Genomic DNA, 15,092 nt, shown 5'->3' with positions numbered 1-15,092 from the left:
CATAATTTGAAAATATGATCACAAAAAGTACAAATCTGTATATTCCGGATTCAAGTATTTCATAGAAATCCACACATTTTATTTCATCGAGTCGACTCGGTTCCCAAAACAGAAGATCGGGGACACTACGGAATTCTCTTAAAAGGCTCGCTCGACTTTTTCCTTGAATGATACGAAGAGTAGCTACACGGTCAGTCAGTGTTGCATTCTTCTATACTTTCTCCACCACTCCCTCCCTCCTCATGAATAGCGTCGCTTTTTTCCATTTGTACATATCCATACATACGTTATGCATGAGGCGGACGCTGAATTTAAGGGATTGAATGAATACGATGAAAGTTAGCACATGCAAATTTACTTTTTCCGTATCTATCAACTTTACAACTCTCCGTTATCTTCATTTCCTCCCTCCAGTCCACTATCTGGCAGAGTTCCACTACTCGAAACTATTTGATCACCCAGCCACCCATCCATCCATCCAGAGAAGAATCCCAGCTTTGTCATTGCTTCCTATTGTTTAGCCTCCCCACTTCACTTCACTTCTTCCCCTGCAGAAGAAGAAGATGAAGAGCGAAGCATCCAACCACGTTTCTCTGTTTTGTTAAACAACAACTTCCTTCCAGAAGAAGAAGAGGAGAGAAGAGAGAGTGAAAGCAGCTTTCACCACCAAACCAACACACATATTTATTGGGGGAAAGTCTATACGGTATGGTACCCTCTTTCTCTTCTCACGGGTAAAGTTACTACCCGCAACAACACAGCGTTTTCTCCTCTCTTCTTACGACGAGGACGACCATATCATCACAATACCATTCTTTCTTCGCCTTTTGCGTTATGTTGCTGAACGAAGGAACGAACCCGTGAAACTTTTGTTGGCAGAGGAATACTGTGGAAGTTCGCTTTAACAAGGGGACATAGACCACGTCTTACCTTCTGCTTTAACACGAACTTGTATGTACGGTACGACTCATGGTCGCAAGGAACTCTTGAGAAGTTGGGAAAAAGTGATCGTGGTGTGGTAGCGAGTGAGCGAGTGAGCGTTTGTTGGCAAAATAATTCTCATCAGTCCAACTCTGTCCGTCTTCTTGGAAGGATCTCTCGCTCCGGATTTGACTTATCTACTTGCTTTCTTTCTACTTACACGGTATTTACACGGTGTGCTTTTTTGCAAGCAATTCGACTGGTGCGTGAGGAGAAGACACCTCACAGTGAAATCATCCATCCACTCACGCAATATTGATTTTACTTACCGTGGAAGAAAATAGAGTGGAATTTGGTCTGATCAAAGATATAAAAAAGCAGGACTTTATAAATTATTCAACCACTTAAAAGACTAAGAAGAAGATGCAGTAGCGAGGGAGGAAAGCGTCCAACTAAAAAAATTGACTTTATGACTCCTTCTTGAGTGGGATGCAGAGTAGATACACGTTTGGTTATCTTCCTAATAAAAAGTTATATTGACAAGTAGGTAGAGAAGAGAAAAGTAGGATTTTGCGACGAATTTTTGATCCGCATACGAAATAATGGAGTGGAAAAGTGGAGTGATTTTTATTCTATTCGTGGTAACGTTCCTCCTCATTAACACGGCTGTGGTGGAGGCAAAGAAAAAGCAGCATAAGTTCGATGGCGACTTTGAATTTGCGGATGAGGTAAGAAGTGGTATTTGCAAATTTTTTTGCGCATTAACTAATTAGGTAGGTACTAATTGTAGTTTAGTAATTGTGGGACAAATTGTTACCAAATATCGCAGAATCATTCATGTCTTCCAATGAATTTCTCTATTATTATGTCAATTTCAACGTGACATTTATGATTGCATTCCATTGTACGACCAGTGGCCGCGGAAGCTGTGGGGACATTAACATTGTAGGATGTGGGGGAGGGATGGGTTTATATAAGATGCACATCGAATACCCGTGGGGGCATTGTCCCCCCGCTTTCCGTGGCCACTGATTGTACGACAGCTAACTATGTATGTACCTAAGCGCAATTTCCTCGAAATTGCTTCTGTCCATTGAGCAAAAAATACTTGAACGTCTTCTGTACTTGGTTTCTTGCTAATATTAAATTAAGAATTTACTTATTGCTCCTGGCACCTGGCGTAAAAAAATATTTGCGAATGAAATGAATGCCACTACTACTCGCTTATTTTATTCACCCACAATAAAAGCTTATGAGGCAGAAATTATTGAGATTATTATTGTCAGAATGATTGCCATTTGGCACTTCATACTCATTTTGCTGTATGTACAGTATGAGTAAGAATATTGATTTTGATTCCAACCGTGTGGTTTAATCGGTCTGGTCTAATCAGGCATCTGGCTTGTGTATATTTACATAGAAAGAAATTCTATTCGTCCGTCCGAAAAGTTTTTTTTGTCTCCAATTCCAGGAAGTGCATTATTCTTATTCCTTTCAAGAATGAAAGAGATTTTAAATTTTGATACGGTGAGCTTATGATTAATTCTGAATTCGAGACTGTGAAATAATAATTTCTGTGATTTGTTAGTAGATTGTTACTAAATAAAAAGGTTGATTTGATAATGACCATGAACTGAGCAGTGGCCGCGGAAGCTGTGGGGACATTAACATTTTAGGAGAGGGGTTTATATGACATGGGCAGATGATGCGGACATCGAACAACCGTGGAGACTTTGTCTCGCTGTCTGCACACTTCCGCGGCCAATGGTGACGAAATGCACGATACGATTCTTCTCTTGACTTGGGCAGACTAGGAATAATGATGAGACGCAATCTAAAATTGCAGTGACAATACCATCCTTGACGTGCATTTTTGAAATGATGAGCTACATAACAATCACTCTTCACCATCATCTTGAGAGGGAGTCAAGAATGGAGTCGTCTCATAATTATAGTTAGCTCAGAGATGAATGTATGTATGTATTTAGTCTGTCGTGCATTTACCTCCACAGTCAGTGTCAAGCAGCAGGTGAACAATTTTGAATGTGTGGTGTCTGTCTAGATAAATAAACAAGGTGAAGGGTTTCGTGTCCCTTTTCTGCACGGAATTAGCACACTCTAATCTATTTATGGTTAGGTTTGAAGATCAAGTAATATTAAAACGCAGGTTAGAAATGTGTAATATGAGATCTCGTGGTCAGTGTTTCATTTCTTGCGGGTTTGCCACCCACGTTTCTTGCCCTGCAGAACAAGCCATGCAAGAAATGTGAGGTGCAAGAAACTGGGAGAAAGTGCAAGAAATATGCGTCATCTACTGCTTCATTTGCTCAGACTCCTCAGCCACGCGCGTATGAAGGAAGGAATAGCGGCGGATTTCTAGCGCCTTGCATTTCTTGCAGGTCAAAATATGTAGCTGCACGAAACCACTTTCTTGCAAGTGGTCATTAGCAGCGGAAGCAGAAGGATATTGCCCCCCCAGAAATTCAGCATAATTTTATCTTCTTCCCCATATTAATAGTCCGTCCTCCTCCAATCCCACATTGTCAATGTCCCCACATGTCCCCCCAACATCCCCCGCCCATGCTCGTGATATATTTTATTTCTTCCGTTTCTGCCCATGATGATGATGCAATTCAGTTGATTGAATTCCGTATGAGTGAGGTACGAATTTCAGTTTAGACTTTCCGTTCTCTAACCAATCCTCTCATGAAAATGTAAGCGCGGGCAGAGTTGGCTGGTGGCTCCTGTTAAATCAAAGTCGTTACTGGTATGCAAAGTCATGTAAATGTTGGTCATCAGTTATTGTGCTGAGGAGCTGGCTGTGCTGCTGTGAGCTATCTTGTTGCACCACGTATCTCGGGCAGGTTGTTCTCCCACCCACCGACCGAGGTGCATTCGGTCGGAGTTTATGATGAATAATTCATGAAGACAAATACATATTTCCAAGTGGCAGAGTGAAGTTCATTTGTTATATGGCCAGCCAGACATAAAATGTGCTCCCAATTTGTGTGGTTTGCTGACTCTGCAATCAAAACACAAGTACAACAAACAATGTTGGTTGGTTGGGCCAGAATTTCAAAGTAATTTGAAATTTGATTATTAATTTACTCACTTCACAGCAAGAAGAAGCTCCATTTTTAGGGCGTGATTGCTTATTCATTTCACTGACCGAATGGTGGAGTATCCAGATTAAAATATTAATTGCAAAGAGTTTGCAGAATGTCTAAAAGCGGAATTATTACGTGGGCACGAAACAAAACCCTTGCATTAATTCCCTGCAGAAATATCGGGTCATCTTATCCGCACATGTACAGGTTTTTTTTCTTGCGGGTTTGCTACAATTCTTGCACTGTGAAGAAAGAAATGCGAGGTGCAAAAAACTGGGAGAAATGCGAAGTGCAAAAACGGCAGCAAATGCTAAAAGGCGAGATGCAAAAAAATGCAAGAAATGCGAGGTGCAAAAAACTGGGAGAAATGCGTAGTGCAAAAAAATTCGAGAAATGCGAGGTGCAAAAACTGCAAGAAATGCGAGATGCAAAAAACTGCAAGAAATGCGGCGTACAAAAACCTGCAAGAAATTCGAAGTAAGAAAAATTGCAGGAAATGTGAGATGCAAAAAAATGCAAGAAATCCAAAGTATAAAACACTGACAACTGGGAGAAAGTGCAAGAAATATGCGCCATCAAGCCACGCGCTGTATGAACTACAGCGACGAGACATAGTTCCTTGCGCCTTGCTTTTTTTGCAGGTCAAAATCCCTACCAGAAACCATTTTTTGCCATTATTTCTTACACGTGCTTACTCCCACCCGAAACACATGTACCAAAGCAATGTCATGCGGTTCAGGTTTGATTTTTCCGACGTCCAGAATTTTTTCCATGAAAAATCGGGTATGCATCCGATTTTTAGTAAACACAGGGATTTGTATTTGCGTAATTTGTGTTATTAATGTCATAAATATATCATCCCGTATGGGGTCCTGGTTGGCAGTTGGAATTGCAAGCAGCGTTTATTACGTCGGACCAATAATGGTTCATTCCTATTTCAATCTGTCCATGGGCCAACGTGAAGTAAAGTAGAATGCAAAGGCATGTCATTATCCCACCAAGTTGGCAAAACCATTAATATGCCCAGAAAGTTTTATATTGTAGCCTTTTCCTTCGATGCCAGTAGATTAGTGAGCTGGTCATTTTAATTGAAGTGCAGAGGGTTTGCTGGTCTTACAGTGGCCGCGGAAGTTGTGGGGACATTAATTTTGTAGGATAAGGGAGGAGTGGGTTTATATGTATAAGATGGGATGGGATCGATTAACCTTGGGGGACATTGTCCCCCCTCTTCCGCGGTCACTGTGCTTTGTATGCACATGCATGGACTGGACTGGAACTTGACAGACTGTGTAATTTTTGTAAATTGCATGCCACACTAGAACTTGACGATCACACAATCGAGTATAAAACTGGTTTTGAAGCCAACAATCGTAAACTTGTCATAAGAGGAGGAGGAGATATGATAAAGCTTGCCTTGCCCAACAGTGGCCGCGGAGGGTGTGGGGACATCGTGGAGGGAGGGGTTTATATAACATGATGGGGATACTGTCCCTCCGTCCCCACGCTTCCGCGGCCACTGGCCTTCCCCAATGAATGATAGGTACCTTTCTGATACTTTAGTGCACAAGTTTAAACGCAAGTCTGGATAGATTTGGTTCTCAAAAAGCCGATGAATAACTATACATTTCATTATTTTCTGGGAAACCACCGAAGTAGAAGTCCAATATTATGCGAAAGTGGATTTGTTTGTACTCGATGCAATTTCGCGAGCCGAGCAAACCCGCATAAAGCTCCGTATACTTTCGAAAACCTCAATTTGTTCTCATTGGCCTTGGGAATGAAAGGGTTGATATAAGTAGAAAATTATATGTAGTGGTTCTATAGATGACACTGCATTCCTGAAAATGGGGAATGTTCCCAATGTGCCTGTCACAGGTAATATATCACCGAGATCAAGGTCAACATTTGCCTGGAGAAAAAATTCGGTGGAATGATCTGCGCGCGTTGGCTGGCTGGATTCTTCTGTGGTTGGATTGATCTATCCGTCCGTCCGTCCGGATTTCGGTATAGCCTTTAGTTTGATGATGGCTTTTATCGCTTTGTTCCTCACTGCATAGGAGAGAGGAGAGTCGTTAGTTAGTTCGTTAGTGGGATGGTGATGGTCATGTGAAAGTGCAGTTATATTCATAGTTCGCTAGAAATGTGCTGAAATGGATGGAGCCTTTGTGTCCAATATTGTCCGGGGAAGGCAGGATGAGACTGGGCAGGCAGAGGTGGGCAAAATATTTGGGAAAAATGAAGTATTTTTAGCTAGTTTTGGATTTTCAGGACAAAATGATGAAAATCTGTGTGAATAAGACAGAACTCATACGAAAATAGCTAATTAAATCCTACCAAAAAGCAGAGGAGGGCAATATACTTTGTAAAAATGGAGTATTTTGAGCTCGGTTCTTCCCAGGATTTGAATTTCCTAAGGCTGTTACACCCATGAAAAGACGAAAATCTGCCTGGAGAAGACAACAATCATACGAAAATACAAGTTTTCTGAAGAAATTACCTTTTTACCGCTGTCAAAATACAGTTTTCACTATGTTTTTAAGAAATAAAGTATTCTGACATTGATAAAAAGCCAATTTCTTCAGAAAACTAGTATTTTCATTTGATTATTGTCTTCTCTACATAGATTCTCGTCACTTTTGGGGGTGTTCCAGCCCCTCACCCTAGGAGAAGAACTGAGCTAAAAATCCTGAATATTTTGCCCACCTCTGCCTACGTTATGGGGCGACTACATCTACTTTCCCTCAAGACAACAATGGAGGAGTGGTGATGGGAATGAGGGAGCGAGGAAGAAATGATACGGACGGATGTCGATGAATGATGATGATGATGAAAACGATCATCAGAATGAGGATAACGGCTATTCGTTCCACGCTATATATTGCAAAGATTAGATGAAATCATGGAATTGCTTTGAGCATTCTTCTCCACTCCGGCCGGGTTGCGCTGATTTGTTGCCCGTCCTTCACTCCTTTACTCGGGTTGTTTGGTTTTCGTGATGGTTGCGAACAGATAGTGGCCGCGGAAGCTGTAGGGACACGAGGGGACATTAACATTGTAGGATGGGGGGAGGGAGGGATTTATATAAGATGGGGAGATGATGCGGACATCGAACAACCCTGCATGGGGACATTCCCCTCTGTCCGCACCCTTCCGCAGCCACTGTTCTTTTGGTATTATCATTACTATGAAGCATGTGCATACAGTGACCGCAGAAGCCAAGGGGACATTAACGTTGTAGGATAGGGGAGGGAGGAATTTATATAAGATGGGGAGATGATGCGGACATCGAATACCCCTGCATGGGGACATTGTCCCTCTGCCCCCCCACCTTCCGCGGCCAATGGTCGTGAAATAGGTAGGACCTAGAAAGGAGGCGAACGGAGCACTAATGAGCACAAGTCTGGCTGAATTGCAGCCTATTTTCTCCTTGCACAATGCACACATACAAATCTCTCCGCTTTCTCCATCACATCACGAGGAAGATGATTGCCATTTCTTGTGGGAAAATGGTCTCAAAAGAGCAAGAGAATTTTGTAATACGTCTCAAGGGAATTGTTGTTGTACATAAAAGAGACGAGGTTTTTTGAAAAGTCTCAAATTTTGAGGGAACTTTTGGTTTGGTCGAATTTTCAATAAGACAGTCAACTTTGTGAAATGTTCTTTGGTATGAATACATATTTATGTAATTTGGGTGACATTTAGTAATACTATTGTAGTGATATTTGGTTTACGTCATCATTTTCGGGGACCAAAACTGACGGGATTTCTCTGCTCTGACTGCAATTTGCATGACTTTTGGTTTTGATTTTCTTCTATTGTATGTTTTTCTGTGAGGTTGATGCAATTTTTTTTCTCAAGAGGAAACAGTGCCTGATTTGAATCTGTTTGTTATACCAAAACACGAAGGGAAAAGGGTATAAAAACAGGGGTATTTTATTTGTATTTACAGTGTAAATTTTACACTGGTAAATAAATGTCAAATATAGAAATACTATTAATGCCGCATTATTACCAGAGGACGGATATGTATTTATTTTTAACTTTTTCATTTGATGACGACAGACAATTAAACTTTGTCGGTGTGTTCCTTAAATCTTATCTAGGATAAAAATTTCAAAATATTTTTTACGTATTGTTACATATTTCTAAGTTTTCAGATAAATAATTCCAATATAATTGAAAAATACGTAAATCTTATAGATATTTTTTTATAAAATACATGTATTTTGTAAATATTTCAGCGAATTTTTACACGATTTTTTTTGCTTAAAGAAAGCGAATCACAAAAAAATCCTGAGCATTATACATATTTTGCGAAAGAATGCTTATTTCGTAAATATTTTGACCCTTTTTTGGTAAATACATATCCGCCATTTGCGCATTATATACGAACTAGCTAATAAGCCCGTCTTCGCCGGGCGATAAATTTCATACTTTGAATGCCTGTCCGCAACGGGAGTAAATTAAATTAAGATAAATTGCGTAATTAGCTAGAAAGAATCATGATAGTGATTGGTGGTGGTAATCGGGAAGTGCTAAAATTGGCGCATGTCCAAAGGAACTTTTATACTCTCCCATTACATAACTGTACCATCCTAGTAAACCCACCAGCCCAGCAAACCCTTCAGCCAAGTAAACCCATCACCCCAGGAAACGCACCAGTCCAGTAAACCCTCAGCCTAGTAAACGCACCAGTCCAGTAAACCCTCAGCCTAGTAAACGCACCAGTCCAGTAAACCCTCAGCCTAGTAAACGCACCAGCCAACCCATCAGCCCAGTAAACGCACCAGCCAACCCATCAGCCAAGTAAACCAGTCAGCCCAGTCAACGCACCAGTAAACCCATTAGCCCATAAAACGCTGCAGTCCAGTAAGCGTAGCAGCCCAATAATTGCAGCAACTCAGTACATACGCCACCAACCTGTCGTCATGTTCAAATGCCGGTCGTATACCTAGACGACTTATTACTGCATTTCAAGTCGTTTTTTGCAATACGTCTTGTCGTGGCATCTTTAACTTGAAATGCAAGACGACTGGCAAGCCCATTTGCTATTGCATTGAAGTCGATTCTTGCAATACATCTTATCTTCGTCTGCTTAACTTGAATTGCAAGAGCATATGCAAGATGACTTGAAATTCAATTGCACCTCATTTTGCACTTCATCTTGAAACTACGAAGTGCAAGAGTCGAGGTGCAAGATGAGGTGAAATGCAATTGCACTTCATCCTGCACCTCATCTTGCACTTCATCCTGCACCTCATCTTGCACTTCATCTTGCACTTCAACTTGAAACTACGAAGTGCAAGATGAGGTGAAATGCAACTGCACTTCATCTTGCACTTCGTCTTGCACTTCGACTTGCACTTCGATTTGCAACTACGAAGTGCAAGAGTCGAAGTGCACAATGAAGTGCAATTGCATTTCACCTCATCTTGCACTTCACTTGAAACTACGAAGTGCAAGATGAGGTGAAATGCAATTGCACTTCATCCTGCACTTCGTCTTGCACTTCGACTTGCACTTCGACTTGCACTTGGACTTGAAACTACGAAGTGCAAGATGAGGTGAAATGCAATTGCACTTCATCTTGCACTTCGTCTTGCACTTCAACTTGCACTTCGATTTGAAACTACGAAGTGCAAGAGTCGAAGTGCAAGATGAGGTGAAATGCAATTGCACTTCATCCTGCACTTCGTCTTGCACTTCGACTTGCACTTCGACTTGCACTTGGACTTGAAACTACGAAGTGCAAGATGAGGTGAAATGCAATTGCACTTCATCTTGCACTTCGTCTTGCACTTCAACTTGCACTTCGATTTGAAACTACGAAGTGCAAGAGTCGAAGTGCAAGATGAGGTGAAATGCAATTGCACTTCATCCTGCACTTCGTCTTGCACTTCGACTTGCACTTGGACTTGAAACTACGAAGTGCAAGATGAGGTGAAATGCAATTGCACCTCATCTTGCACTTCATCTTGCACTTCAACTTGAAACTACGTAGTGCAAGAGCATATGCAAGAGCTTGATAACCAATTTTCGGATAACACCTTTAACCAACCAAGATAACCAGAATAACCACCCATAGATATCTACCTACCACGATAACCATCGATCAAGATAACCACCCACCAAGATAACCTTCCATCAAGATAACCGTCCATCAAGATAACCACCCACCAAGATAACCATCCATCAAGATAACCACCCACCAAGATAACCACCCACCAAGATAACCATCCATCAAGATAACCACCTTCTGGTAACTCCACCCACAGATAACTTCCCCAAATTAAGATAATCGCGCACATCAAAGATAACCCCTCACGTACCCCCACCCTTAGTCAATCACACAAAGACGATTACCGTCAGATAACCACCATTAGATAATCACCCTTTTAAAACATATGACACCCCTCCTCCAACTTTTGAAACATGTTTTGAATTTGATTCATTTTGAATTTTTGCGCCATTCGAAACTTTACTTTCCTCACTTTCACTTCCTTAACGAACAGAATTTTGGGACGGAAAATTTTACTTTCACTTCCGTTGCCAACAGACATTCCCTCTTATAATATAGATGTATGTATGTATATATATACTGAATAAAAATTTCATACTTATAAATTTTGATACACTGGAATCGCAGATTTGATAAATCGGGGTTTCAGCCAGTCTTTTGAGACTTTCAGATCTTTTTAGGCGGATGATGTGCCATGAAAGCAACATGCATAAACAAACGCACCCTGACTGACCGTTATGCCTCAGTGTGTACATACAAACACTTTTCTAAAAGCTTTCTGGAGTTATGTGTATGTACATAAATAGTTTAGAAAGAATTGAAAATTTATTTATGCATCCTGCCTGACGTGCAGGAAGTGTTGCGAAGTGTCAGAAAAGGATCTTATTAATCTTGCTTTTAGTTTTTGTCTTCTTCATGCAAGCTTTGACTTATAAGGAGTGCGCTTCATGTCAAGGAGTGTGTACAAGCTGTGAAGATGTAAGTATGTACATAGATAGGGATTAGATGCACTGGTGGATTTTTAAGGTGTGGTGGAAAAAAAATCTTGACTTGACTTTGCTCAACTTCCTGAGAAGATGGATAATGGAGGTTGCCCAGCGTATGCTCTCCGATTTTTGGTAAACTAGTGTCAATCGATTACAAATTTAATTAGTGTGAAATTTGCGAAAGATACGATCTTCCAATGGGCACGTTTGGCAGAGATATTTGCATCAAAAGAGGAGAAAATGGGCCTTAAAGTTGACAAATTTTACACTTTCCAAATTTACTGCGGGTTTGCTCCTCTTCGGATGCGAATATCTCTGCCAAATGTGCCCATTGGGAGATCGCGTCTTTTGCAAATTTCATACTGGTTAAATTTGTGATCGATTGAGATGAGACTAATTTGCTCAAAATCGGAGAGCATACGCTGGGAAATCTCCCTTGTTAGGAGAATATCTTTTTTCACAATGTAAATATGTATTTTTTTAAGGATGAGATTATTGCACTTCTTCTTCTTCTCCTTCTTCCGTTTATGGCTGAGCATAAGATCACAGAAATTATAATGGCAGTCTTATGTCAGTGACATTTATTACATTCCCTCCCTTCGCCTCTTAATATACAATATTTTGAAAGCACACCTGCCATGAAGCTGTCTCCTAAAACTTTAGGAGTCTGAATTTCATTCATATTTATCTCAATTTTATTCGACCTAATTTAGACACCCACGAATTTTTTTTATATTCACGGTTTTTACCATATCTGGCAAAAATGTTGCGTTCAATTAAGTAGATCAGCATAGTAAATAAGTGACTAACTAAAATTAATTAATCAAGTATTTATATGACGAAATATGTACGTGTAGATAGTTGATCGTGAAGGCTATTAAGGTGTAACTGCATGCACACCTTTTCTTACATAGGGACAGATAAGGTCTGTCTGCAGGTGTCTCTCGCAATTCTAATTTTATTATCCAACCAACGCTGATTGGATGGACATGCATAAAATTCAATTAATGAAAATTCAATTTAGTTTGTCAAACTTTTCAAGAGGATACTTTGTTACTAACGGGTTTTAAGCATGAAATTTTCACTTAGGGACGCAAACCAGGTTCAACCCAGATTATTTTGAGACCATCTCAGTTTGAAAGACAAACCCTTTAGAAATAATATTTCGAGTGGAACTTGTGCAGATGCGCAAAATTCAGCGACTTATGGGCGCCGCAAGTTCGCGAAAAAGCTCGGTTTTCAAGCGAAACCTGTGTCTTCCGGCGGTAACCGAGCTTTTTCGCGAACTTACAGCGCTCAGAACTTGCTGAATTTTGCACATCTGTCCAAGTTTCGAACGAAATTTTGTTCCTAAAGAGTTGGTCTTTTAAATTGAGGTGATCAAAAAATAATCTGGGTTGAACATGGTTTGCGTTCCCATTGTTAGAATGCAACTCGCTTCATGTTTTTTGTGTGGCTACTTTATTCACAATTTTTTGTACCTTTTTTCTCCTCAGTTAGTTACCTACTTCTTGTTACTGTTATACTGCTGACATCAGTGCGAGTCTATTAATTAGATTCTATACGTTCGTCAAGCATGATTGGATGGACGGGGCGCGAGCATCTTCAAGGTGATTCAGGTGTCTTTTCATCTTCATCGTGTGCACTATGCATGTAACTTTTGTTATACAATATAAATTGTAGGGTGCAATTTTGCCGAATAATTTTGGAGATCATGCAACATGCACAGAGTTCTTGGATAGAATATTATTACACTCTTAGAAAAGAGGTGTTAAATCATTTGATATTCTATTTTATACGGTTTGGTATAAATCAGAGCTTACTGGAGTACATATTTATTGCATAATATGACTCTACCGGTAATAACGGGCATTACTGTTTAGTAACAAATGAGAAATTTATTACTGAGAAACAAACTGCTACCAATCGGATAGGAAGTTATTACCAAATCAATACCAGTATATGACTCTACCAGATTTTTAAGGGTTTATTATCCGAGTACATTTGCCCATTGAATGACATGTAGCGTGCAAATTTGTATATGCATTTTGTATGAAAAGGATACTTTTGCAGGTGCGGTCTTAAGTAGGCCTTCGCTCTGCATGGTATATTCTTGTTGTTGTCAAAATGTACATAAAACCTGAGGATGAGCAGCAAAATAATATTTATTCGTCCAGGTGTTGATCTTACACGATCCCATTTAATTTGTGAAATACATTTGTGTTGAGAGAGTTTGAAAATCCTTGGCAAAATGGGCTACGTAACTTACAATGGAGGTCTCCCAACGTATGCTCACAGATTTGGACCAAACTAGCGTCAATCGATCACAAATATAATTGGTATGAAATTTGCAAATGGTACTGTCTGTCAATTCTCAAGTTTAGAGAAGATATTTGCATAAAAAGAGGAGAAAATACACCCCAAGACTTACAAATTTTTCATTTTCCAAATTTGCTGATCATTTTTCGTGATTTTTATGCAAATATCTCCGCCAAACCTGCGCGGAGATAATGCAGTTTGCAAATTTTATGCTAATTATATTTGTGATCAATTGACGCTAGTCTGCTCCCAAATTTGTGAGCATACGTTGAGAGACCTCCATTAATTGTTAGTATTCGCACATATGTCATGAGAACAACCCTTTTGCTGGCTTCTCATCACCAATAATTAAGTTAGTCTCACTCTCATAAAGAACAAACAATCGAATTTACTTAGCATAAATCAACACCACAGTGTAAATTGAGTTATGGAACCTCTGCTCTGTTGACATTTCTCTGGAATCATTTTCGCAGAAAGTCACGAACATCTCGTTCTCTTATTGTGTAAATATTTATTTGCAGTTTTGGTTGGCTAAAATATGGATGAAATGAAATGGTTGGGGAACTTTTCCCTAATAATATTGGAATCTTGGTGGGTGGCGTTTTCCGTTCTGTACTTATTGCTCTGAGGATAAAATAATAAAGTTCACCCCAACAATAAGAGAAAGGAGGAGAGGATGAGTCTCTGGGGATCTTATACTCTGCATAATAAAATGGACAGGCTAGAATTCTCAAGTAGTAGATATGAGGACGAGGCAGGGTTCCGTTTCGGGTGGGTTTGCTACATTTCTGGAGCTGGAAAGCAAGATATGCAGGAAATGCGAGGTGCAAGAAACTGGGAGAAAGTGCAAGAAACTGGGAGAAAGTGCAAGAAACTGGGAGAAAGTGCTAGAAATATATGCGCGATCTAGCCATGCGCCGTATGAAAGTCTAGCGGCTGTGCGTAGTTTCTTGCGCCTCGCATTTATTGCAGATCAAAATATTTCCCTGCAAGAAACCACTTTCTTCCCACTATTTCTTGCAATCGGTTACTTATTGTCCCCCGAAACCCTGGGCGGAGGGGAGGGGGGGCGGGGAGAAATAATCTGAACCGAAGAACTCAAGTGGTTTTATATTATGCGCATATTTTGGGACAGCCGATGTCAGATCATAGTTCAGATTTGTGAATCTTCTTTTCGGGAGGGTTGGTTGGGAGATGTTGGCCTTGATATGGACGGACCCTCTTTTCCATGTTATTCCTTTCGTATAGAAATATCTCTCCTGTTGTCTCTGACTGAATTTCCCAACAAGAATTCAGCTGGGAGCAGTAAATTCAACAAATTGCATTATGGATGGGAGACTAAACACGCTTTATTTGCTAACGAAGTTCGTGTCATGTTGTGACGAGTGTGTTGATTCTGAACTCGATATGGAAGGTAAAAGGCTTGAGTGAAAGCAAGGTTTTCGATGTCATGTTTTCTCTCATGCCTGGTGGCCAAAATTGATAAGTAACAAGACACTCGGGAAAGGGCAGAAAATATGCGTTAAGATTTGTTTTTGATTATTTTTGACGTGAACACAACCAGATTTGTCTTAATGGGCTCAAGAACTAAATAAACTTGCGTCTGAAAATGGAGGTCTCCCAGCGTATGCTTCCAGATTTTGGGCAAACTAGTCTCAATCGATGGCAAATTTGATTAATATGAAATTTGCAAAGACATGATCTCCCAATGGGCACGTTTGGCCGAGATATTTGCATCCG

At 40.3% G+C, this 15,092-nt stretch overlaps 1 protein-coding gene across 1 annotated transcript in view; it reads left to right on the top strand.

Moving 5' to 3' along the window:
• The first annotated feature begins 1,056 nt into the window (after positions 1-1,056).
• The window catches only part of LOC110856284 (proteoglycan Cow), a 61,579-nt gene continuing 47,543 nt past the window's right edge, over positions 1,057-15,092 (top strand). Inside the window, exon 1 of the mRNA XM_022104764.2 lies at positions 1,057-1,649. Within this exon, the coding sequence (XP_021960456.1) occupies positions 1,524-1,649 (126 nt within the window). The 5' untranslated portion in view covers positions 1,057-1,523. The remainder of the gene's footprint in view (positions 1,650-15,092) is intronic.

This window comes from Folsomia candida, unplaced genomic scaffold, assembly GCF_002217175.1.
Source record: "Folsomia candida strain VU population unplaced genomic scaffold, ASM221717v1 Fcan01_Sc015, whole genome shotgun sequence".
In the NCBI taxonomy this organism is placed as follows: Eukaryota; Metazoa; Arthropoda; class Collembola; order Entomobryomorpha; family Isotomidae; genus Folsomia; species Folsomia candida.
Note: the sequence above shows the minus strand (reverse complement) of the source record. Positions and strands in the feature narration are given on the sequence as shown.